Source organism: Oncorhynchus nerka, linkage group LG27 (assembly GCF_034236695.1).
Source record: "Oncorhynchus nerka isolate Pitt River linkage group LG27, Oner_Uvic_2.0, whole genome shotgun sequence".
Lineage (NCBI taxonomy): Eukaryota > Metazoa > Chordata > Actinopteri > Salmoniformes > Salmonidae > Oncorhynchus > Oncorhynchus nerka.
This window is the reverse complement of record NC_088422.1, coordinates 58,826,349-58,851,257: the sequence shown is the minus strand read 5'-3', so window position 1 is coordinate 58,851,257 and position 24,909 is coordinate 58,826,349. Positions and strand designations below refer to the sequence as shown.

At 41.5% G+C, this 24,909-nt stretch overlaps 1 protein-coding gene across 2 annotated transcripts in view; it reads right to left on the bottom strand.

Annotated features, from left to right (window-relative positions):
* Positions 1-1,110: 1,110 nt before the first annotated feature.
* tspan4a (tetraspanin 4a) overlaps positions 1,111-24,909 on the bottom strand; it is a 97,488-nt gene continuing 73,689 nt past the window's right edge. For both annotated transcript variants that reach the window (XM_029638736.2, XM_029638734.2), the window contains 5 exons: positions 15,314-15,388; positions 8,464-8,565; positions 5,853-5,984; positions 3,472-3,555; positions 1,111-1,617 (listed from right to left, as the gene is read on the bottom strand). In XM_029638736.2, the coding sequence (XP_029494596.1) occupies positions 1,549-1,617; positions 3,472-3,555; positions 5,853-5,984; positions 8,464-8,565; positions 15,314-15,388 (462 nt within the window). In that variant the 3' untranslated portion in view covers positions 1,111-1,548. The remainder of the gene's footprint in view (positions 1,618-3,471; positions 3,556-5,852; positions 5,985-8,463; positions 8,566-15,313; positions 15,389-24,909) is intronic.

Genomic DNA, 24,909 nt, shown 5'->3' with positions numbered 1-24,909 from the left:
AAATAGGCTAAATTAATTTGTCTATTTTGCGTTTTTGGTCAATATTACATATTTGTCAATTTGGTGTATTTTCAACCAAGTATCAGTTTCAAATCATTTTTGTTTTATTACCACAAAGTCTTACTATTGAAGACTGTGTAATAGTCAACCCCACAGCCTGTTAAGTCCTAGAAATGTAGATATATATAGTGATGTAAAAAATATGAATCTTACTTTGTTCCCCACCCTGGTCTCCCCTACCTTGGTGTGACTGTGTGTGTGTGTTGCTTGCACGCCTGTCCAGTCATAGATGTTGTGGTGTACAGGAAATACACCTGTTACCTACCACTCACTGTAGCATCTGAAGATGTATGCGGTTTTCCCAGTGTTTTTGTAAGGGGGTAGATCAGCTTTAATATTGCAGATAGATTATAGCTTCCATCAATGTAATTGTCTTTATCATTTCCAATCCCCCATATATATATTTTTTGTAAATATATATATTTTCCCAGTGTTAATTGTGTAAACAGAAATGCACAGCTGCTACCAAGACTCCACTGACACTGACAATCAAAGTACATGTCAAGCTACCAAGAGATTGTGAACCCACAAAAACATTTCTAATCAAAGGTTGTTTTGCAGAGTTTTCTGATGTTCTCATGCATTTGGTATGGAAGACTGTGTGTTCTACCTAGCTGGGACACAGGGAATGGTTATTCATGGGGTTACACAGAAGTTGGCTCAATGTGAATGAAATCATATTGATGAGAACTGTGGGAAAGAAATGCCCCTAGGCCACAGCAGGGAGACGTTGTCGAGGATCTTGACAGATTCTGTGACAGTCAGATCTCAAGAGACATTTAGTAGCCTAGGATGACTCATGTTGGTTTTGTTGATCTGTGCAACTCGAGATGGGGCCTAGGGACCATCTTCTATTTTCAGGATATTTTGTGAACATCCAGACATTCTTAGTATTGAAGTTGCCATACTGATTTATATTATTATATTGTATACATAGTAAATCCCTACAGATGAACTTGTTTATTAAATAAGTATTAGTATGAATTCACTGTTACAATACACTATAATTTACAGTATTTCTTGACGTTGGAATAAAAAAAAACACTCAAGGAAAAGTTGATTTGGATGAGCCAAACATTTACTAACACCATTATAAGAGCCATGCACTTTACTAGTCATATGGCCTGTCTTAATAAATGCACTCTTGACCTGCATTCCTTAGCTCTCCTCTCGTTTCAAAAACACTTAAGATTATAGAATGATTCAAAATCATTTAAAACAAATCTTTAAAAAAGGATTACTCCTATATATTACATATATATGTTGACCACAAAATGAGCGAATAACATTTAATTCAGCAAAAAAACATCCATTGGCTCCCGATAGTACATTGTGCTTGTTTTACAGTACAGGTCGTTGTGAAGATGTTACATGAGGATTGGTCGGCGAGTCGTTGGTGAGAAAGGTCCGTCACAGAGTGTAGAGTGGGAGAGAGGTGTGTGTGCCTCACTCATTCACAGAGTCCTTTGGGGCAAAGAGGGGACGCTGCTAGGCGTAGAAGGTCTCCACTTTGACTGCTTGGCAGAACATGGTCATAGAGAAGACCAAACCCAGAATCTAAACAAAGGGAACACATACACAACCAAAACCAATGTGACACAACTACATCATCAATAAAGTGGCCGTGTCTGAATACCCATACTTGTGTCCTAAATATAGTATGGGACATTTAGAAAATCGAGTATACTTTAATAGCCCGTATTTCATATTAATGTCGGCTTTGACAACAGTTGATAATCGGATATGGGGATTTGCTACCGAAATGAACCAATAACGCAAAACAACGCAATCGTGCAAGATGCATTCTCAGTATGAGAATAGTACGTGATTCTACGTTTTCTAGTACGTGATTTTTTTCAATCTAGTATGGTTTAAATGCCAGGATGTTATACTCATTTCGGCTCTTCATCCAGTAGAATTCGATGCACACTTTTCCACAAAGTTGGGAAGAGGTGGGCTGTGAGTGATTGGCCCCAGTTCTCTTCAAGTAGCCAAACGACAAAACTAGGCTACTTCATTGGGAAGATGCCGAATAGCGAAGCTTCTGCAGTGGTGTTCAAATGTAGGCTAAGTGGTTTTTGTTCTCCTTAAAATTCTCACGTGTATTGCATTGTAAGCAACGTCTAAATTGGCCATGGATGGAGATAGTGATTTGGACTTGTGGTTTAACTTAATTATCTGTACTGGCCAATGATTATAACTGTGATTCTGATCCAACCATTAATTCATACATTGTTGTTCCCCTGACCTGAAAGGATGAAAGTTCAATATGTAGCTAGATGTAGAAGTCTAATGTTAACTAGCTAACGTTGCCCATGAACGGACGTTAGGCTAGCAAGCAAGCATTTTAGCCAGGTAGCTGAGGACAACAACAAATAAAAACGTGTACTGTATGACAGAGTGATATAACGTTTTGTCAACATGAAAGAGAGGAGGATGGCATTAGTGTTTCTCTACAAGTAGGGTGAGTAAACAGGTTGTTCTACACACACAGAAATCAGAACCATGGACAGCCACATCATATTTAGCTTACGTTGATTGGACTAAATTGTTTTTGGCATCTTTTCGTTGTCACTATTAGACTAAGCATAGGTGGTGTTGATGTTCAAATGTTGAAGTTAAAGTGGTGCTGGAACAGTGCAGCCAGATCCTGTTTTCTTTGCGACAGTTGTTAAGTGGTCCAAAAATGTCTGAAACATGAACTTGTTTTACCATGCTGTAGGTCATGTAACTAACTGTACATGCAATATGCTTTGTGGACTTCACTGGACAGAGGTTGCTATATTTTGTGATAAAACAAAGGTGTGGTTGAATTTATTTTGATTGTTTAGCCCTGTATATCACGGTTGCAAGGCACATGAATAAACAGGTTATAGAGCAAACAACGAAATTATCACAACGCAGTTTGCAGTCGTGGCATACTGTATACTTTTTATGTGCTAATTAGTATGCAGTTTAAGTGTGTAGTAAGCTAGTATGGGTATTTGGACAAGACCAGTGTCTCCATTGAGAATAAAATGAACAACCTCATGAATTTGAATTGGATTTCACTGTAATTGTTCATTGAGGCCTACTTTCAAATCATCTAATTTCTTATCAATTATTAGGGATATTAGCCTGGTTCCAGATCTGTTCAATATATGCTTTAACCAACTCCTCTGACTTTTGTTGTCCTGCCATTCAGTCTGACCCCCAATGCAAGCTACAGTAAACGTTCATATGCACAGATATTTAGAATGGAGTCTGTATAGCAAAGTTGGAAAAGCAGATACCGATCTACTGGTGCCAAGCTAAGATGTTATGGTTCCCTGTCAATAGACATCACTATAAAATGCTACCCACTGAAGCATAAGCATTCAAAGCACTTTCAACGTGCACTGAAGAGTACAATTGTGTCACCGGTGTCTGTACCTGTGTGAGTGCCGTACACAAGGCAAATATCCACAGGGCCACCAGATTCTGTTGTATCCAATCCTTCACCCGCTCGTAACATGGCTGTGGAGACACACAGGAATGGAAACAAAAGTTTTACAGCACATTATACAAAAAAACATCACATTAATTTATAGCATGGGGTGCCTAAGTGTAGCCTACAGCAGGGTTGGGGTACATTTAATGTTCCTTCTGGTGCTAGTCTTGGTAGACTTACAAGTGTATCGGGCCCACAGGCCCTTCTCTACACCGCCCAACACTAAGTGACACATCCTCCCATACATGCCTTTTACTCTGCAAATCATCTCCTTATCATGTTAGCTAAGTGGGTCCCATATGGATGCCCCCCCCCCCCTCTTCTCTGTTGAATAAATGTTCCCTGGGATAGCTACCATCCCTATCTATTACTAGGGGCGGAAGGTTGGGAGTAACTTGCAGATGGTACCATTGCTCTGTGCTGGGACAACATTTAGAGCGAACGAGCTGAATTTTTCATGGCCAACACAAGCAGGTTATACACTTAGGCGACAATACCTAAAGATTCTCCAACTCTTCCTTTTGAACATTCAAGAGACATTACGTGAAACACAGTGTCAATGAAAAGGATGATGTACCACGAGACAAATACAAGTCTTCACGTATAGAATTGTGAATAGTTGATATATCCTTAAAGCAGCTAAAGTGGTTGTTGTAATAATGAAAGATAGTGGCATAGACAACGTCAGACAGCGATGGGACTGGCACAGAGTACATGAGCCTGGCATGGTATACGGCAGAAAGAATTTATGCCTCCCAGTCTTTAGCACTGCTGGTTTTCAGTATTCCCCTATAATCAGGGATTTAGACCTGTGACACCAGTTGAGTGGATTATTTCACCAAACAAGGGTATTAATCAAGTAATTATATATTAATTAACTACCAGGGGCAAAATAAAGAAAATTAGCAAAGCTGCTGCAGACCTCAAGGCACAGATTTAAAAACCCCATAGAGTTGATTAACATAATAAAAAAATCCCCATCAAAATCTGTCTAAGCTAGAGATATGTTTTTTTTGTTCTGTATGGGCTCAATCCACCACATACGCCCATGTTGGCCTTCCGCATTTGCGGTGAAAAGTGACAGGGATACAGAGCTGTTTGTCAGACCAGGAGACGAAAATGTCTGGAACACTACAGAGGTTTTCTTGAGAAGACCGATTTTTGGAAATTGTTTGGGCAACAAACTATGACCCCAGTATCGAAAGCAGAGACTCTCATGAACACCAACGGTGTTCTCCGTTTTGTTCTACGACCCCCACAAGTGTCACAGGACTCGTCTAAACGTAACCCGGTACCGGTTAAAAAAAAGTTTTGTGCCCCAAAAAAGGGGTAAAATGTGTCAAATAATATATAAACTCAGCAAAAAAAATCTACATCCTTTCACTGTCAACTGCGTTTATTTTCAGCAAACTTTCAGCAAACTCGCGCACTAGTGACTTCTGTGGTGGACCGGGCGCAGTGCACGCTGACACGGTCGCCAGGTGTATGGTGTCTCCTCTGACACATTGGTGCGGCTGGCTTCCGGGTTGGATGGGCATCGTATCACCTTAACGTGTAAATATTTCTGAGACATAAACTGAACAAGTTCCACAGACATGTGACTAACAGAAATGGAATAATGTGTCCCTGAACAAAGGGGTTTCAAAATCAAAAGTAACAGTCAGTATCTGGTGTGGCCATGGCAGAACACTGTCATTCCTGTCTTGCAGGAAATCACGCACAGAACGAGCAATATGGCTGGTGGCATTGTCATGCTGGAGGGTCATGTCTGGATGAGCCTGAAGGAAGGGTACCACATGAGGGAGGAGGATGTATTCCCTGTAACGCACAGCGTTGAGATTGCCTGCAATGACAACAAGCTCAGCCCGATGATGCTGTGATACACCGCCCCAGACCATGACAGACCCTTCACAATCCAAATCGATCCCGCTTCAGAGTACAGGCATCGGTGTAACGCTCATTCCTTCGACGATAAACGCGAATCCGACCATCACCCCTGGTGAGACAAAACCGAGACTCGTCAGTGAAGAGCACTTTTTGCCAGTCCTGTCTGGTCCAGCAACGGTGGGTTTGTACCCATAGGCGACGTTGTTGCCGGTGATGTCTTGTGAGGACCTGCCTTACAACAGGCCTACAAGCCCCCAGTCCAGCCTCTCTCAGCCTATTGCGGACAGTCTGAGCACTGATGGAGGGATTGTGCATTCCTGGTTTAACTTGGGAAGTTGTTGTTGCCATCCTGTACCTGTCCCGCAGGTACAGAGGGAGAGTGTATGTGTGGGTACATGTGTGTTTGTTCGTGTATGTGTGATTCTGTGCATCTTACCGCGGTCCACCAGGTCCCTGGGTTCACGAGGCCACAGTTGTCGCTGTACTCCAGACAGCAGGAATCGGGCACGCGGCTGGCATTGTACACCTCAAACCAGTCCGTATGGTTGGTCACGCCACAGCAGCGGAACTACACCAGACAAGGACACTGAACGTTAATGACCGAACAGAGAGGAACACCAAAAATGCTACACACTAAAACCATTCTGCATGATTCATGAACAGAGATCGTTCTCTGGCACATCCATACATACGGTACCAGTCAAAAGTTTGGACAAACCTACTCATTCAAGGGTTTTTCTTTATTTATACTATTTTCTACATTGTAGAATAATAATGAAGACATCACAACTATGAAATAACACATATGGAATCATGTAGTAACCAAAACAATGTTAAACAAATCTAAATATATTTTATATTCTTCAAAGTAGCCACCCTTTACCTTGATGACAGCTTTGCACACTCTTGGCATTCTCTCAACCAGCTTCACCTGGAATGCTTTTCCAACAGTCTTGAAGAAGTTCCCACATATGCTGAGCACTTGTTGGCTGCTTTTCCTCTCTGCGGTCTAACTCATCCCAAACCATCTCAATTGGGTTGAGGTCGGGTGATTGTGAAGGCCAGGTCATCTGATGCAGCACTCCATCACTCTCCTTCTTGGTCAATTAGCCCTTTCACAGCCTGGAGGTGTGTTGGGTCATTGTCCTGTTGAAAAACAAATGATAATCCCACTAAGCACAAACCAGATGCGATGGCGTATCGCTGCAGAATGCTGTGGTAGCCATGCTGGTTAAGTGTGCCTTGAATTCTAAATAAATCACAGACAGCGTTACTAGTCTCTTCTTCTTATTGGTGTCCTTTTGTAGTGGTTTCTTTGCAGCAATTCGACCATGAAGGCCTGATTCACGCAGTCTCCTCTGAACAGTTGGTGTTGAGATGTGTCTGTTACTTGAAATCTGTGAAACATTTACGTGGACTGCAATTTCTGAGGCTGATAACTCTAATGGACTCTAGGTCTTCCTTTCCTGTGGCAGTCCTCATGAGAGCCAGTTTCATCATAGCGCTTGATGGTTTTTGTGACTGCACTTGAAGAAACTTTCAAAGTTCTTGAAATTTTCTGTATTGACTGACCTTCATGTCTTAAAGTAAGGATGGACTGTCATTTCTCTTTGCTTATTTGAGCTGTTCTTGCCATAATATGGACCTGGTCTTTTACCAAATAGGGCTATCTTCTGTATACCACCCCTACCTTGTCACAACACAACTGATTGGCTCAAACGCATTAAGGAAAGAAATTCCACAAATGTACTTTTAACATGGCACACCTGTTAATTGAAATGCATTCCAGGTGACTACCTCATGAAGCTGGTTGAGAGAATACCAAGAATGTGAAAAGCTGCCATCAAAACAAAGTGTGGCTACTTTGAAGAATCTGAAATATAAAATATATCTTGATTTGTTTAAAACTTTTTGGGTTAATACATGATTCCATAAGTGTCATTTCATAGTTTTGATGCCTTCACTATTATTCTACAATGTAGAAAATAGTAAAAATAAAGAAAACCCTTGAATAAGTACTGTATGTTAAACATATCTCTGTCACATCTTTTACTTGGATAGTTCTCCCTCATCACTCCAAAATGGTCATTACTGAATTTAAACTACATTAACTTTGCCTGGGTGCATTTTGCAGTGTGGTAATGTATTCAATGGGGGAGGGTGGAGAGGGTTAACTTAGTCTTATGGAATGAGAACACTTGCTGCGGTTTTGACAGGTGACATGGTCTCACTCACTCACTCACTCACTCACTCACTCACTCACTCACTCACGATGTGCAGTCAGTCACACAACTTCACTAATGCACACTATTCACTAATGCACACTACAAACAATCAAACTGGACTTTATAATGTAAAAAAGGGTCATTCTGTGATCAAATAGCCCAAAGTTTGATATCTTGTATCTGGTATCTTTTGACATCTCTCGGCAGCTTTCACCAGCAGTGCCTGCTGCATTTTTATCAGCTCCTTTTATTCAATCTTTTCTCTACTATCTTTCCTCACCGTGTGTTTCCTACTTTTCTTTTGCCCATGATTTGAGCTGTGGATTTTAGTCATGAATAATACAAAGCCAAGCACATCAAAGTGAGTGTGGAAACAAACAGTGTTGTTCTTCGGGGAGCCGTGCGGTCCAATTTGCATTTCTCTTACTGTTTGGCAGCCTATTTAAAGAATCCAAGGCTATTCTTATTGGTTGGAATCAGGTTAGATTGCGTAATCCCTTGTCCCTATGAAGTGTCCCTATGATCATGTAATTAGCCTGCAGTACTGTATTTCTAAAAACTTGGCCTCTTTTAACACTATCCTGGTCCCAGATCTGATTGTGCTGTCTTGCTAACTCCTATGGTCATTGTCATGCATTGGTATAAACAGATCTGGGACCAGGCCAATTTAAGACAAGTGTACTGTTCTACTGCTGACCACCAGGGGGCAGTCTAAGCAGGACACATTGACTTACATTTTACATTTACATTTTAGTCACTTAGCATACGCTCTTATCCAGAGCGACTTGCAAGTAGGGTTAAGTGCCTTGCGTATGGACTTACATCAGTTTGTACGATCATCCAGGCGTTGGTCAAGCCTACGTTGCCTTCGGTGCCAAAGAGCTGGAGTCCCCTCTTCAAATCCCTCTGGGCATAGTGATCAATCTGGATACAAGACACACAAAGACATTAAGGTGAAGACATGGACATCCTTACTCATGCAAAACACACACACACAAACACTCTCTGTCTCTGTCTCTCTGTCTCCGAAACACACAACTTATTTACACATTCAGACAGTCAACAAACAATACATCAATCTGATATATTGCCATTGATCCAGAGCCTTTGCTCTCTCAAAAACTGTGCCAGTAGGGTAATGCAGTCTTTTGGCATGTTTGTGTAGAGGGCAACAGGCTGACACCATCAGTGGTATGTTCAACCCGCTGTCAAAAGGGCTCTCCCAACTTTGCTAAAATCACATTTGTTTACAGCCGTTTCAACACAGCCGCAATGTAGCATGACTAATAGACTCTATACCTGATATTTGTCTGAGCAAAATAATATACGGGTACAATGTAGAACACAAAGGTAACACAAAGGATAAAAGAGCATGAATAAGGCCTTCCGGGGAAGTGTTACTAAAATACAATTTCATGATTTTAGCTTTGTTGTTGTCTTGTATTCCCTTCTGAAAATAACAGGAGCAAAATGTGTTCTGCTGAAAGCACAACGGGCCTTATTCTGACTTGAGATGCACGCTTAACTCTGACTTTCGTGTCATTCATTGACGTCAATGGGAGACAAATTCGAGTTTAGTGCTATCTCAAGTCAGAATACGGCCCTTAGGAAATATTTCTCCTTGTATCTTTCCAGCAGATACTGGCTCATACTTCCAATCATAACTTTGCTGACACTGCTGTAACTTTAAAAAATGCATGATCAAATCTGTCTGCATCAAGATCAATCCACTCTGATCATTTTTGGGGGTAAATGTGAGGGGGATCTTGGAGGCCTGGCGATTAGGAGCTTGGGCCGGTGGCTGATGGATCGCTGGTTCGGGTCCCCGTTTTTGACCTTGTGGGAGATCTGTCGACGTGCCCTTGAGCAGGGCGTTGACCCTGGTTGCTTCTGTGTGTTGCTCTGAATGGGAGTCTGTTAGATGACCAATGTGATGTAGTTGTTGAGTGGCTTCACTGCAAGTATATTGTATGTTTTAAATATTCAATAAAAAATAAATAATAATATACTTTTAAAAATTATAATAATAATAATAATAAAAAAGCATATCCCGTGTATCGCCTTGGAACACACTGACTCATATTATGCCAGATCACCACAAGACAGCTAAACCTGCCATATTAGATTAGAGATTCAAAGAAGGATTTTGCATCATTTTTCAGCAAATGGCAATTGCTGCAGCCTCACAGTCTTTAAAGTCATTGCTTTGAGTGATTCTAATCAACTTGACGCTGCTTATAGAAGCTACTGTTGTTTTATACACACTGTTATGAATTAGCCCGAATCATGTTGTCATCAAATGTGCAATTTAGAAACAGTGTGAAAACTCACCAAACACTCGCTCTTCCCAAAGCAGCTCATTATACAGCAGTAGAGCTATTAAAATCTTTCTCTAGGCCTCAAGGTTTGCTGTTTTTTCATGTTTATTTTCTTCCTGGTAGTTCATTTATGGATTAAGGCTAAACTAGAGTCCGCTCACCTGGTGTCTCAGGTCTGAATCCATCCCTTGCTCTTTCTCATTGTCTAAAAATATGTTATCTCCTCTGTCCTCTCCTCTGTCCTCTCCTTCATCTGTACTGATCTTAAAGAATGTTCCAGCTGAAAGCCAGGCTAATGACGAGCTTCCGGCATATTTTTTTCCCCTTTCAAATCTATTCCTGTCAGTGCAGTGAAGGGAGAGGAGAGAACACCATTTCATTTCAGACAGTGCACATAGAGTGCATTTGCAAAGTATTCAGACCCCTTGACTTTTTCAACATTTTGTTACGTTACAGCCTTATTCTAAAATGGATTAAATCGTTTTCCCCTAATCAATCTACACACAACACCCCATAATGACAAAGCAAAAACAGCTTGTTAGAAATAAAAAATAAAACGCTTAAATATCACAAGCTTCGCACACCTGTATTTGGGAAGTTTCTCCCATTCTTCTCTGCAGATCCTCTCAAGCTCTGTCAGGTTGGATGGGGAGCTTCGCTACACAGCTATTTTCAGGTCTCTCCGGAGATGTTCGATCGGGTTCAAGTCTGAGTTCTGGCTGGGCCACTCAAGGACATTCAGAGACTTGTCCCGAAGCCACTCCTGCGTCTTGGCTGTGTGCTTAGGGTCGGCTTACCCCGGCCAAACCCTAACCCGCACGACGCTGGGCCAATTGTGCGCCACCTTATGGGACTCTCAATCACGGCCGGTTGTGATACAGCCTGGAATCGAACCAGGGTCTGTAGTGACACCTCTAGCTAGATGCAGTGCCTTAGACCGCCCGCTCGGGAGCCCCAACTGGTAAAATGGCAAACTGTTTATCTATGTTCGTCTGTGATAGCTCCCAGCAAGGATAGAATACTGTCAAAATGGGGTCTTTTTGTGGTTCTATTCTCTCTGGAGGTATTCCCTTTAATGTCGTATGTTTATTCAAATGCATTCATATGTATTCATATTTATTCATAGGGAAACATTGACAGGAGCTGTTCACGTTTTGTTTTCCACAGTCTATTTTCCTCAATGCTGCTTTGCTCCAATTCTACTTATTGTATTATGGTTTTATCTCAACCTGATTGCAATATTGAATTCTATGAAGTTTAAATCAACAGATACTTTTACCAGACGTGGGTTCAAATAGTTTAGTATTTGTACTTTGAGCGATTGGTTGAGCCTGCCTGTAACGGCTGTCCTCTTCGTCTGAGGAGGAGTAGGAAGGATCGAACCAATATGTGTCCATGTTCATATTTATTTAAACTCAGAACACTAAGACCAAAATAACAAAAATAGACCAACACAAAACAGTTCTGCCTGGTACAGATACGAAACAGAAAACAACTACCCACAACAGGCTGCCTAAGTATGGTTCTCAATCAGAGACAACGATTGACAGGTGCCTCTGATTGGGAACCATACCAGGCCAAACACATAGAAATACAAACATAGAACAAAACATAGAATACCCACCCACATCACACCCTGACCAAACTAAAAATAGAAACAATCTTCGGTCAGGGGGTGACACTGCCTGAGTGCCAGTTGATCCTGCCTGGAGTGCCAGAAGTCCAGCTAAAGTGTTTGAAGCAAAACAAATACTATTTGAACCCAGGTGTTTTTTTTTACTGTCAACACCCCTACAGGATTTCAACAATGGGTTTCTCCTTTTCACACAAAGAACAGAACATTTTATGTTTTGTAGGTAGTCCAATGAATTAGTCATTTCATGTCGCCATTAATTTAATGGGTGAATCACTATGATTAGTAATGTGTTTTACCAATCAAACGTTTCTCTCAGCACGAAATGAAACTTCTCCATGCTTGAAATGTATTCAGGAAGTGGTTACATGACTCAATTTCAAATTGCTACATTGAACCTCAGTCCCATGCTGCTGAGGTTGAAATGTGCACCTTGTTTATGTAAGAAATATGACCCTTACTATTATATACAACAAACTGAGTTGTGCCACACATTAGAGAAAATGTCACTGTCTTTCATTTGAGTCACATTCTAATGCTTTCATCATTGACGCTTTTACAAATATTAATGAATTAATCATATTGTAAACTAATAAATTATAAAAATTTAAAAAAACATTATATAATGTGTATACCAACTGAAAGTGACTGACATCAACTACAGGTGACTCTGACACCTTCCATGGACATGTGAGTCTGTCCTAATATGGACAATGTACGGATCACCATTTTCCTACAGTAATTGGTTTGACCGACACGGTTTCCTAGTTGGAAAGGAACCCCTGCCTGGCTGCTGTAACTTTTTTAATGACCCTATTTGATTAGGTGGTGATGAGACTAGGTCAGCGTTTCCCAATCCTGGTCTTGGGGAACCCGAGGGGAGCACATTTTAGTTTAGTTATTGAAGTCAGTCAAAGATGGCAAGGTTGGCAGCTGTAGGCTGGCATTAGGTGGCACGCGCTGATGTGTTGAAGGAACAGATGGGAGTGTTCAAGGCCATCAGTGGAGTAGCGGTGTTGTGGGAATGAGACCCGGCAACAGAATACTGATGAAGGATCAGAAATCAGCTCTCTGGGTAAAGTTTCCTCATTATTTCGTACTTTCTCATTTATGTTGAATCAACGTGACTGGTAGGTTGAATATTTCTGAAATAGGGCAGAAACAGACTGTACACTGTTTTTGTAACTCAGATTTCCAGCGGTAACTGATACATTTTGCGATAACGCAAGTTGACATAACCATTAACGTCATGCGCCAACTCATTTGACCACTATGACCTTGCTGAATCATGTGTTTAGTGCTGGGCTGAAATAAAAGCCAGCACACACATCTGCCTTCCAGTGCCCGTAATGGAAAACGATGTTTTAAAAAAAAAAGAACATAGCCTTCCCAACAATAACATTAACATGTAACTTTCTTATGTACATATGGAATGGCCCTGTGGTTGAAGAACATCGTAGAGTCCATTTAAACTAGCCGCTGGAGGACCATTCCCTTTTCTTTCTTCATTTCTTTCTTAAGTCCTACAATACATCTACAGTACGCCTGGCTTTTACAGTGCTCCGGTCTTTTACCCAGTTTCTCATTGCACTGCTTTGTGTAGAACAGTTAAGAAATTAAACTGAATCATTCAGATCCGGAATGGAGGATAGGGAATCAGACATAGGGACTAGGGTGGGGACTGACATCCATAGCGGAAGGGATATAAATGGCTGAAAGCCCAGGAAGATGCTACCAATCCAGGAACTCTTCTAGAATTACACACCAAGTGAGACAAACCAAAGGATTATAATGGCTGTGGGGCAGAGGATTCAGATTTAACAGAGCCTGTATGGGTTTTATTACATAACCACAGATAAAAAGCTATACACAGTACGGGAGTGGGAAAAAATCAAATACACTCAAAGGAAATAAAGAGGGAGGAGAAAAATATCAAAGGGTAGGATCATTATTTACTAAAAGGTACAGGCGGAGACTGTAGACACCAACGGCCTTGGCCCTGGCCCTCGGGGTAGCGAGGATGCCACAAGTCATGCATAATGGATTAGCCGTGGCCGATAGATTGGAGGGCGTCCCGTTATTGGCGCACCGCTTGTTTAGATGGATTGAATTTGAAATGCTGTGAATTGTACTATTGTGTCTGTGCATGCCAGTGTACTGGTGTGTATGTAGGAGCAGGATGTATATGTGTGTGTGTGCGAATTGTATTATTAATCCCTTCCCAAGTTGGAAATGCTCTGATGTGTAGAGATGTATTTATGTTGAAAAGCCAATGCTCCTCTACTTTTCAATCCAGTTCCACAGACATGTGACTAACATAAATGGAATAATGTGTCCCTGAACAAAGGGGGGGGTTAAAATCAAAAGTAACAGTCATTATCTGGTGTGGCCACCAGCTGCATTAAGAACTGCAGTGCATCTCCTCCTCATGGACTGCACCAGATTTGCCAGTTCTTGCTGTGAGATGTTACCCCACTCTTCCACCAAGGCACCTGCAAGTTCCCGGACATTTCTGGGGGGAATGGCCCTAGCCCTCACCCTCCGATCCAATAGGTCCCAGTCGTGCTCAATAGGATTGAGATCCGGGCTCTTCGCTAGCCATGGCAGAACACTGACATTCCTGTCTTGCAGGAAATCACGCACAGAACGAGCAGTATGGCTGGTGGCATTGTCATGCTGGAGGGTCATGTCAGGATGAGTCTGCAGGAAGGGTACCACATGAGGGAGGAGGATGTATTCCCTGTAACACACAGCGTTGAGGTTGCCTGCAATGACAACAAGCTCAGTCCGATGATGCTGTGACACACCATGACAGACCCTCCACCTCCAAATCGATCCCACTCCAGAGTACAGGCCTCGGTGTAACGCTCATTCCTTCGACGATAAATGCGAATCCGACCATCACCCCTGGTGAGACAAAACCGCGACTCGTCAGTGAAGAGCACTTTTTGCCAGTCCTGTCCTGTCCAGCAAAGGTGGGTTTGTGCCCATAGGCGACGTTGTTGCCGGTGATGTCTGGTGAGGACCTACCTTACAACAGGCCTACAAGCCCCCAGTCCAGCCTCTCTTAGTCTATTGCGGACAGTCTGAGCACTGATGGAAGGATTGTCCATTCCTGGTGTAACTCGGGCAGTTGTTGTTGCCATCCTGTACCTGTCCCGTGTTGTTCGGATGTACTGATCCTGTGCAGGTGTTATTACACGTGGTCTGCCACTGCGAGGACGATCAGATGTCCGTCCTGTCTCCCTGTAGCGTTGTCTTAGGTGTCTCACAGTACAGACATTGCAATGTATTGCCCTGGCCACATCTGCAGTCCTCATACCTCCATGCACATTCACGCAGATGAGCAGGAACCCTGGGCATCTTTCTTTTGGTGTTTTTCAGAGTCAGTAGAAAGGCCTCTTTAGTGTCCTAAATTTTCATAACTGTGACCTTAATTGCCTAAGCTGTTTGTGACTTAACGACCGTTCCACAGGTGCATGTTCATTAATTGTTTATGGTTCATTGAACAAGCATGGGAAACAGTGTTTAAAACCTTTACAATGAAGATCTGTGAAGTTATTTGGGTTTTTACGAATGATCTTTTAAAGACAGGGTCCTGAAAAAGGGACTTTTCTTTTTTTGCTGAGTTTATATTATTACATTCTGTGAGACTTAAACGGTACTGGAATCAACCACAATAAAAATAAAATAAATAAATAAGAGTGAGACGTTGCCTTACCTGGTCTTGGTAAACAAAGAAGAGCATGATGGACAGAATCTCCAAGAAGAAGATCAGCAGAAGGAGGATGAAGAACTGTGGAGAGAGAGGGACAGGAGAGAGAGAAAGCGGGGAGAGAGTTGATGAGTTGACCCATCAGGCCCAGGAAACGCTCGCCAGAGACATATTACATGCCTGTGTAATATGAGATTTAACTTGAGAAAGGAAGAGCGGGGAGACAGGGGAGCAGGACAGACAAACTGTCAGGAAGAGTGAGTTCAGGAGACATGGGAGATCGAACGCCTTTAGATCATTCTGCCTTATATATATTTAAGACTGACAAGAGAAGAAGTGGAGGAGTGGGACAGTAATACTCAGAGAGACAGGTTGGGCCGTGATACAGTGAGCTGCAAAAGTATTGGGACAGTGACACACGTATTTGGCTCTGTACTCCAGCACTTTGGATTTAAATTGATACAATGACTAAGAGGTTAAAGTGCAGACTGTTAGCTTTCATTTGAGGGCATTTTTATCCATTATTGTTTTGAACAGTTTAGAAATTAAAGCACTTTTTGTACATAGTACCCCCATTTTAGGGGACCAAAAGTATTGGGAGGAATTCACTTGTCTATTAAAGTACTAAAAAGTAAAGTATTTGGTCCCATATTCATAACACGCAATGATTACATCATGTGACAAATATCACACCCCCTGTTATTGTAATGGTGAGAGGTTAACATGTCTTTGGGGTATTATTTGCATCTGAAACTTTCCCACTCATCATTATTCACGATTCATTTAGGATGATCCATAATCATGTTAGCGCCCACATTAATGTAGAAGTGGTTAGAAACATATTCTATTCTTATTTACAATTTACAATAAAAGGGACTCCAAAATGACACAATACATTATTTACCATTCATTTCTATTGTGCACAAAATAATCTGAATCACAACCAAAACAAACAGCAAATGCATCCAACAAATTTGTCGAGTCACAAGCTCGACGTAGTTTTATTTTCTCACCAGCCAAAAGGTTTCCTCTCTCTCTCTCTCTCTCTCTCTCTCTCTCTCTCTCTCTCTCTCTCTCTCTCTCCCTCTCTCTCTCCCTCTCTCTCGCTCTCTCCCTCTCTCTCTCGCTCTCTCTCTCTCTCTCTCTCTCTCTCCCTCTCTCTCTCTCTCCCTCTCTCTCTCTCTCTCTCTCTCTCTCTCTCTCTCTCTCAACTCATACAAACCAAATGGAATTTGTAGCCGGCATCAGACAAAAAAAGTACTCTTGCAATATACCGAAGTCGAAACCAAATACAATTCAACAATTAAGGAAATTAGAAACAGAATGAGTTGCTTCAATTAAGATGGAAGTTAGAAAACCAATTGGCTGTCAGTTAGAGAGGATGTCAGGTAGGGAGTCTGTAATTGAACGGCAATCAAATCTACTGCCAAAACCTCCTTCCCTCTAAAACGTCTCAGTCTGACATGATATTGGTTGTAATGTGATAGCAGGCATTCCATCAATCAAGTTGATAGTTGACTCATTCCCATGCCACAGTTCGAATGAGAACCACATGCTGCTGAGTGAACCAACAAGCAACATTGAGCTTAGCCAATGTTAGGGCGGCAGGTAGCCTAGCGATTAAGAGCGGTGGGCCAGTAACCGAAAGGTTCCTGGTTCAAATCCCCAAGGTGGAAAAATGGGCTGTTCTGCCCTCGAGCATGGCAGTTGACCAACAACAACTGCTCCCTGGGTGTGGATAACATGGATGTCAATTAAGGCAGCCACCCGCACCTCTCTGATTCAGAGGGGTTGGGTTAAACGTGGAAGACACATTCAGTTGTGCAACTGACTAGGTATTGCAAAGCCTTTGTCATCCACTTAATGCCTCACAACTGCTGGTGACTTTATGTACATGTGAAAACAACAAAAGTATGTGGCTGTGAGGGTAGGCCCCACTACAGTAGCCAAACCAGCCCTGTTATTTATGCTATGACTTGTTTCTCCTCTCGTCAGGCTTTGATGATATCCTAGTTTAGTGGAGATCAATGCCTTGGCCGTGAGAGCGATGAGGAGAACTATAATAAAACTGCTGGTCGACCATTGATCTCGGGCGGTTTATCGACTCTCTGTGATTCCCATTCAGCATGAAAGCTACCGAGGGTCTTTGTTGATAGACGGAAGAGGGAGAAACTGAAGGCATGCCACTGTCAGACGGTGCCTCCCAAATCAATACCTTTAGGAATCCAGCTACGTCGGACCGATAACTAACTTAGAGTGGTGGGAAGGTTACAACTGTGCCAGGTCCCAAATGACTCTCGACGGGCGGCCCTTTTGCTTTGTTGTGTAGCCACTGATCTGAAAGGATGGGCTACGCGAAAGCAATGCTGTGGTGTTTTTAAAGATTGCACCAATGTTAGATTCCGGCCCACTAACTAAAACCCAACCTTCCGCTCTTCACCTTTGACCTGGGGCTAGTCTTGCACGTCTCATTTCACACCCATAGAGATTTAGTAGAGATTTAACTCCTTGACTGTGACTTAATGCAGTGAGTCTGTGGTGGAGGTAGAAGCTTCCAGAGAGGCTGTTATTAGCCGCAGACAGGGCTCTAAAGTGCAACCAATTGGTTCGTATGCGACCAGGAGTGTTATTTTGGGAGCACTGTGCGACTTGGAAAAAATCTCTCAGATAATAATTGTTGTAATGATAAGGCGAGTGCAGAGTCGATGGCGTCATTGTTGCACCATTACTACAGCGGAAACGGCTTGCTTATAGCCCAACCAGGTCAAATGACCTGACCCATATTACCGGCACCTCATTTTTATCTACCTATAGTGGATCGCAGGGACCACATTTGACATTTATAATCCATGTCTTGGGCCATTCTAAAACTACTCACACGTCGTTAAACATTTGTTTACACCGGTGTTGTAAAGTACATAAGTAAAAAATACTTTGAAGCACTACTTAAGTCGTTTTTTTGGGGTATCTGTACTTTACTATTTTATTTTTGGCAACTTTTACTTCACTACATTCCTGAAGAAAATAATGTACTTTTTACTCCATACATTTTTCCCTGACACCCAAAAGTACTTGTTACATTTTGACAGGAAATTGGTCCAATTCACACACTTATCAAGAGAACATCCCAGGTCATTACTACTGTCTCTGATCTGGCGGACTCACTAAACACAAATGCTTTGTTTGTAAATTATGTCTGAGTGTTGGAGTGTGCCCCTTGCTATCCGTCAATAAAAAACACAAGAAAATTGTGTTGACTGGTTTGCTTAATTTAAGGAATTTTAAATGATTTATACTTTTACTTTTGAGACTTAAGTACATTTTAGCAATTCCATTTACTTTTGAAACTGAAGTATATTTAAAACCAAATACTTTTAGACTTTTACTCAAGTAGTTTTTTACTGGGTGACTCACTTTTACTTGAGTCATTTTCTATTAAGGTATTTTTACTTTTACTCAAGTATGACAATTGAGCACTTTTTCCACCACTGGTTTAAAAAAAGAAAGGGAAAAGCTCAATGCAATGAATAAATGACAGATCTCTTGCATGTTTTCATAACCAACCTGACGTTTTTTAAAAAGACAGTGTACAATGTTATGCATCTCAAAAGGAAAACAGTGCTTTTACACAATGTAGAAAACTAATATTCCACAAACGACTATGTAATATCATTGACAGGTATTCGTATCAACATTTTAGCTTTTATAATAAACAAATGCCTTTAGTCACATAATACCCACTGGGCACAGAACACAATTGAATGTCTATTACACATTGGTTCAACGTAATTTCATTGAAATTACGTGGAAACAAAGTTGATTCAACCAGTGTGCCCAGTGGATAGTTTCTTCTTTCTAGGGCACAACATGTGCTGAATGTAGCTAGAATTCATAAAGGCTGTATCTCAATCCATCAAAAAATCTCATTTTCTGGTGCTACAAATGAAAATATAATTTAGAGACCCGGGTGCAGGTTAACCATAATGGAATGTTGACCATTTTGCTCGACAACCCAGTTTACAGCGACCTGGTTCAAATTGACTGAAATGTGTTAACGGATCTGAAATGTGTCCCTACAAGACCACTTCAGAGCGGTCAGACTAGAAGTAGCAGTATACAGTGTAAAAGCATGACAGTCCACCAAAATGGCTATTAATAAGCTCTGTTCAATATTAGTAAACTACTTAGAATGTGTGCCCAAAGCTTTGTTCCAATATGCATACTAGCAAACCACTTGAAATGTGTGCACAAGGGCAAGGCTCAGTGGCGACCTGTCATTCAGGGCAGGTGGGGCAGAGCCTGTTTTAAGCCCCATCTTTCTAGCCTGTTTGAATGTTATTTCGGCATAAATATGTCATATTATCAGTTTGCAAACAATGTAAAAAAAATATATATATATATAGTTAATAAAGCTGCTAGTAGTTAATACAAACATGGTCTTTTTTTGCTTTCTTGAGTAATGCAGCTCCAAAATGCGGGTGTTTCAGCTTAGCTCAGTGCTTTCTGTGGTGGTGGGGCAGCCAGTGGAAAATACAGAGCGTAGGGGTTGTTTTTTTCCAAGATCCCAGTTGTCTTGAAAGTAGGGCCGATTTCAAGTTTTCATAACAATTGGTCATCTGCATTTTTTGGACGCCGATTATGGCCAATTACATTGCACTCCACGAGGAGACTGCGTGGCAGGCTGACCACCTGTTACGCGAGTGCAGCAATGAGCCAAGGTAAGGTGATAGCTAGCATTAAACATATCTTATAAAAAACAATCAATCTTAACATAATCACTAGTTTAACTACACATGGTTAATGATATTACTAGTTTATCTAGCTTGTCCTGCGTTGCAAATAATCAATGCGGTGCCTGTTAATTTATCATCGAATCACAGCCTACTTCGCCAAACAGGTGATGATTTAAGAAGCGCATTCGCGAAAAAAGCACTGTTGTTGCACCAACGTACCTAACCATCAACATCAATGCCTTTCTTAAAATCAATACACAAGTATATTTTTTTAAACCTGCATATTTAGTGAAAAGAAATTCATGTTAGCAGGCAATATTAACTAGGGAAATTGTGTCACTTCTCTTGTGTTCTGTGCAAGCAGAGTCAGGGTATATGCAGCAGTTTGGGCAGCCTGGCTCGTTGTGAACTGTGTGAAGACCATTCCTTCCAAACAAATACATTTTCCAGAATTTACATAATTATGACATAACATTGAAGGTTGTGCAATGTGACAGCAATATTTAGACTTAGGGATGCCACCCGTTCGGTAAAATACGGAACGGTTCCGTATTTCACTGAAAGAATAAACGTTTTGTTTTCGAAATGATAGTTTCCGGATTTGACCATATTAATGACCTAAGGCTTGTATTTCTGTGTGTTTATTATATTATAATTAATATTTGAGCAGTCTGACTGAGCGGTGGTAGGCAGCAGCAGGCTTGTAAGCATTCATTCAAACAGCCCTTTCCTGCGTTTGCCAGCAGCTCTTCGCAATGGGGCGGCAGGGTAGCCTAGTGGTTAGAGCGTTGGACCGAAAGTTTGCCGTTCTGCCCCTGAACAGGCAGTTAACCCACTGTTCCTAGGCCGTCATTGAAAATAAGAATTTGTTCTTAACTGACTTACCTAGTTAAATAAAGGTTTAAAAAAATAAAACCGCCTTCCTGTTCAAGTTGAGTCCAAAAATGTATTGTATGTTGCTGCATAAATGATGTAATAGTCCAGGGAGATATGTATACTGTAGCTACAGTAATAAAGTAATACTAAGTGTATGTTGTGCAGTAAACTGTTAGTAGCACATGTGCCTCACCCTAATAATTTGGTCCCTTTTTCCCTCCAAATTTTGCCTACAGTCATGACTTGGTGGTGCACATGTATAGCCTGTTTTAGATAAATATAATCATTGAATATTGTAAGAGCTTTCATTGTCTGCTCATATGCCCCTTTATTTATCCAACGGTTCTGACTCTGTGTACTATGCCATAGTTTGTATGTCTCAATTGTCAGTAGAAACCACATTTGTTTAACCTCTTCAAACTATGGGGGCGCTGTGTCATTATTGGATAAAAAGACGTGCCCGTTTTAAGGGCAATATTTTGTCACGAAAAGATGCACGACTATGCATGGAATTGACAGCCTTGGAAAGACAAAACTCTGACGTCTCCAAAACTGCAAAGATATTATCTGTGAGTGCCCCAGAACTAATGCAACAGGCAAAACCAAGATGAAGTTTCATACAGGAAATGCCCCAGATTCTGAAGGCGCTGTGTTCCAATGTCTCCTTATATGGCTGTGAATACGCCAGGAATGAGCCCGCGCCTTCTGTCTATTCCCCGAGGTGTCTGCAGCATTGTGACGTGTTTGTAGGCATATCATTGGAAGATTGACCATAAGAGACTACATTTACCTGGTGTCCCGCCCGGTGTCCTGTGTGCGTAATCTGTAGGTCCATGCGCGTTCCATTTCTTCAGAAGAGAAAGTAAAGTGCCACGATGGATTTTATTGTCGATAGATATGTGAAAAACACCTTGAGGATAGATTCTAAACATCGGTTTGCCATGTTTCTGTCGATATTATGGAGTTAATTTGGAAAAAAGTTTGCGTTTTAATGACTTTTTTTTTTTCTTACCCAAACGTGATGAACAAAACGGAGCGATTAGTCGACACAAATAATATTTTTTGTAAAAACGGAACATTTGCTATCTAACAGAGTCTCCTCATTGAAAACATCTGAAGTTCTTCAAAGGTAAATGATTTTATTTGAATTCTTTTCTGGTTTTTGTGGAAAATGTTGCATGCTGAAATAGAGGCATAATCCAATGCTAGGCTAATACTAATACTAATATTGTTACACAAATGCTTGTTTAGCTATGGTTCAAAAGCATATTTTGAAAATCTGAGATGACAGTGTTGTTAACAAAAGGCTAAGCTTGAGAGCAAATAGATTAATTTAATTTGCGATTTTCATGAATAGTTAACGTTGTGTTATGCTAATGAGCTTGCGGATAGATTTACACAATCCTGGATACAGGTTTTTTTTCGTAGCTAAACGTGACGCAGAAAACGGAGCGATTTGTCCTAAACAAATCATCTTTCAGGAAAAACTGAACATTTGCTATCTGAGAGTCTCCTCATTGAAAACATCCGAAGTTCTTCAAAGGTAAATTATTTTATTTGAATGCTTTTTCTGTTTTTTGTGAAAATGTTGCCTGCTGAATGCTAACGCTAAATGCTATGCTAAATGCTATGCTAAATGCTACGTTAGCTATCAATACTGTTACACAAATGCTTGTTTTGCAATGGTTGAGAAGCATATTTTGAAAATCTGAGATGACAGTGTTGTTAACAAAAGGCTAAGCTTGAGAGCAAATAGATTAATTTCATTTCATTTGCGATTTTCATGAATAGTTAACGTTGCATTATGGTAATGAGCTTGAGGCTGTAGTCACGATACCGGATCCGGGATGGCTCGACGCAAGAAGTTAAGCAAGTCAGCCATATCAACCCCCTTGGGTTGTGCCGTGGCGGAGATCTTTGTGGGCTATACTCAGCCTTGTCTCAGGATGGTACGTTGGTGGTTGAAGATATCCCTCTAGTGGTGTGGGGGCTGTGCTTTGGCAAAGTGGGTGGGGTTATATCCTTCCTGTTTGGCCCTGTCCGGGGGTGTCCTCGGATGGGGCCACAGTGTCTCCTGACCCCTCCTGTCTCAGCCTCCAGTATTTATGCTGCAGTAGTTTATGTGTTGGGGGGCTAGGGTCAGTTTGTTATATCTGGAGTACTTCTCCTGTCCTATCCGGTGTCCTGTGTGAATTTAAGTATGCCCTCTCTAATTCTCTCTTTCTTTCTCTCTCAGGGGGACCTGAGCCCTAGGACCATGCCTCAGGACTACCTGACATGATGACTCCTTGCTGTCCCCAGTCCACCTGGCCGTGCTGCTGCTCCAGTTTCAACTGTTCTGCCTGTGATTATTATTATTTTACCATGCTGGTCATTCATGAACATTTGAACATCTTGGCCATGTTCTGTTATAATCTCCACCCGGCACAGCCAGAAGAGGATTGGCCACCCCTCATAGCCTGGTTCCTCTCTAGGTTTCTTCCTAGGTTTTGGCCTTTCTAGGGAGTTTTTCCTAGCCACCGTGCTTCTACACCTGCATTGCTTGCTGTTTGGGGTTTTAGGCTGGGTTTCTGTACAGCACTTTGAGATATCAGCTGATGTACGAAGGGCTATATAAATAAATTTGATTTGATATCAGCTATGTTTTTTTCAAAAGCAGTAAATGAGGCTGAATGTGTGAGGATCGAAGCTGGAGACGAGGGTACAGGGAGAACATTTAATAAACAATGGACATGAGACAGAACAGGAACCGAGTCTAGAAAGGGGAAACATAACATCAATGCTGACACAGGGAACAAACTGAGGAGCAGACAGATATAGAGGGGGTAATCAACAAAGTAATGGAGTCCAGGTGAGTCTAATATTGCACTGCTGCGCTTAATGATGGTGACAGGTGTGCGAAATTAAGGGCAGCCTGGTGCCCTCAAGCGCCAGAGAAGGAGAGTGGGAGAAGGTGTGACAGAATTAACTATTTCGCTGCCAGACACGGCTTCCCTGAAAGCCAGGTGTAGCAGTGATAAGGTGTTGGGACTCTGCTTTTGGGACAGCTTTATGTAGGCCCTAAAAGTGTGTGGCCACCGTTTGTCACCGTTATAGTGCAATTAATGTATTGTTTAGTGTTGTGTAGTGGGTTTGCTGGCATGCATCTAAAAACATGTTTTGTTTTTTTGCCCCAGCAAGATTTACATGCTAAAATCGCCACTGGCAAGGCTACATGTCCATAATCACATTCTGTATCACTTAGAATGAATCAATGTAATTGGCAGTGATCTACTAGTGTGGATATTAGAAAAAAGCTTTGTATTCTCCAATGAATCTCATGGAGATAATGGAATAAAACATGAAAACATATCCTCACTAATAGACTGACAAGACGTTCAGTACACAACTGTTGTAAAATGCCGCCACAACAAGTTATTGCCATGTTACAAATTACCACTCAACCGTATTACTTTTAATCCCGATACATATCAAGCACGAAGCACCACAGCACTTCAACAATTAGCACTTAATCTATTTCCCCTCAATGATCAGTTCAGTTATCAAACTTCTAATTGCTCTTTTAATGAAAGCAGAGGGTTAGAGCTGTCTATTTCGAAATCGATGTGAAGGCTCAAGATGATTCGTCAGTCGCTGCGAAAAAGCCTTTTGCGAACATCGTCTTCCTATCAAATCGACACAGCAGTCCAACTGGCTAGGCATTCTGGGAGAATGTCAAGGCTGATACTAATGATGGGCTTTAGCGCTACGATATGTTTGATGGTCGGTCCCATGGGGCCAGTAATTGAGCCACCTGCTGCGCTGCTGTCAAACTTTATTTAATTGCTAGGTTTAAAGGCTAAGTTAACAGACTTTTAGTCATTCGAAGTAAATCAAACTATATGGTTTGTTATACGATGCGAGACTTGTTCTTGGCAACCAGAGACAATTATGACTTGAAATAGTGTTTTTAATGGAAAGATCTTCATGGTGCTTGGAGTTATGAATGCTGGT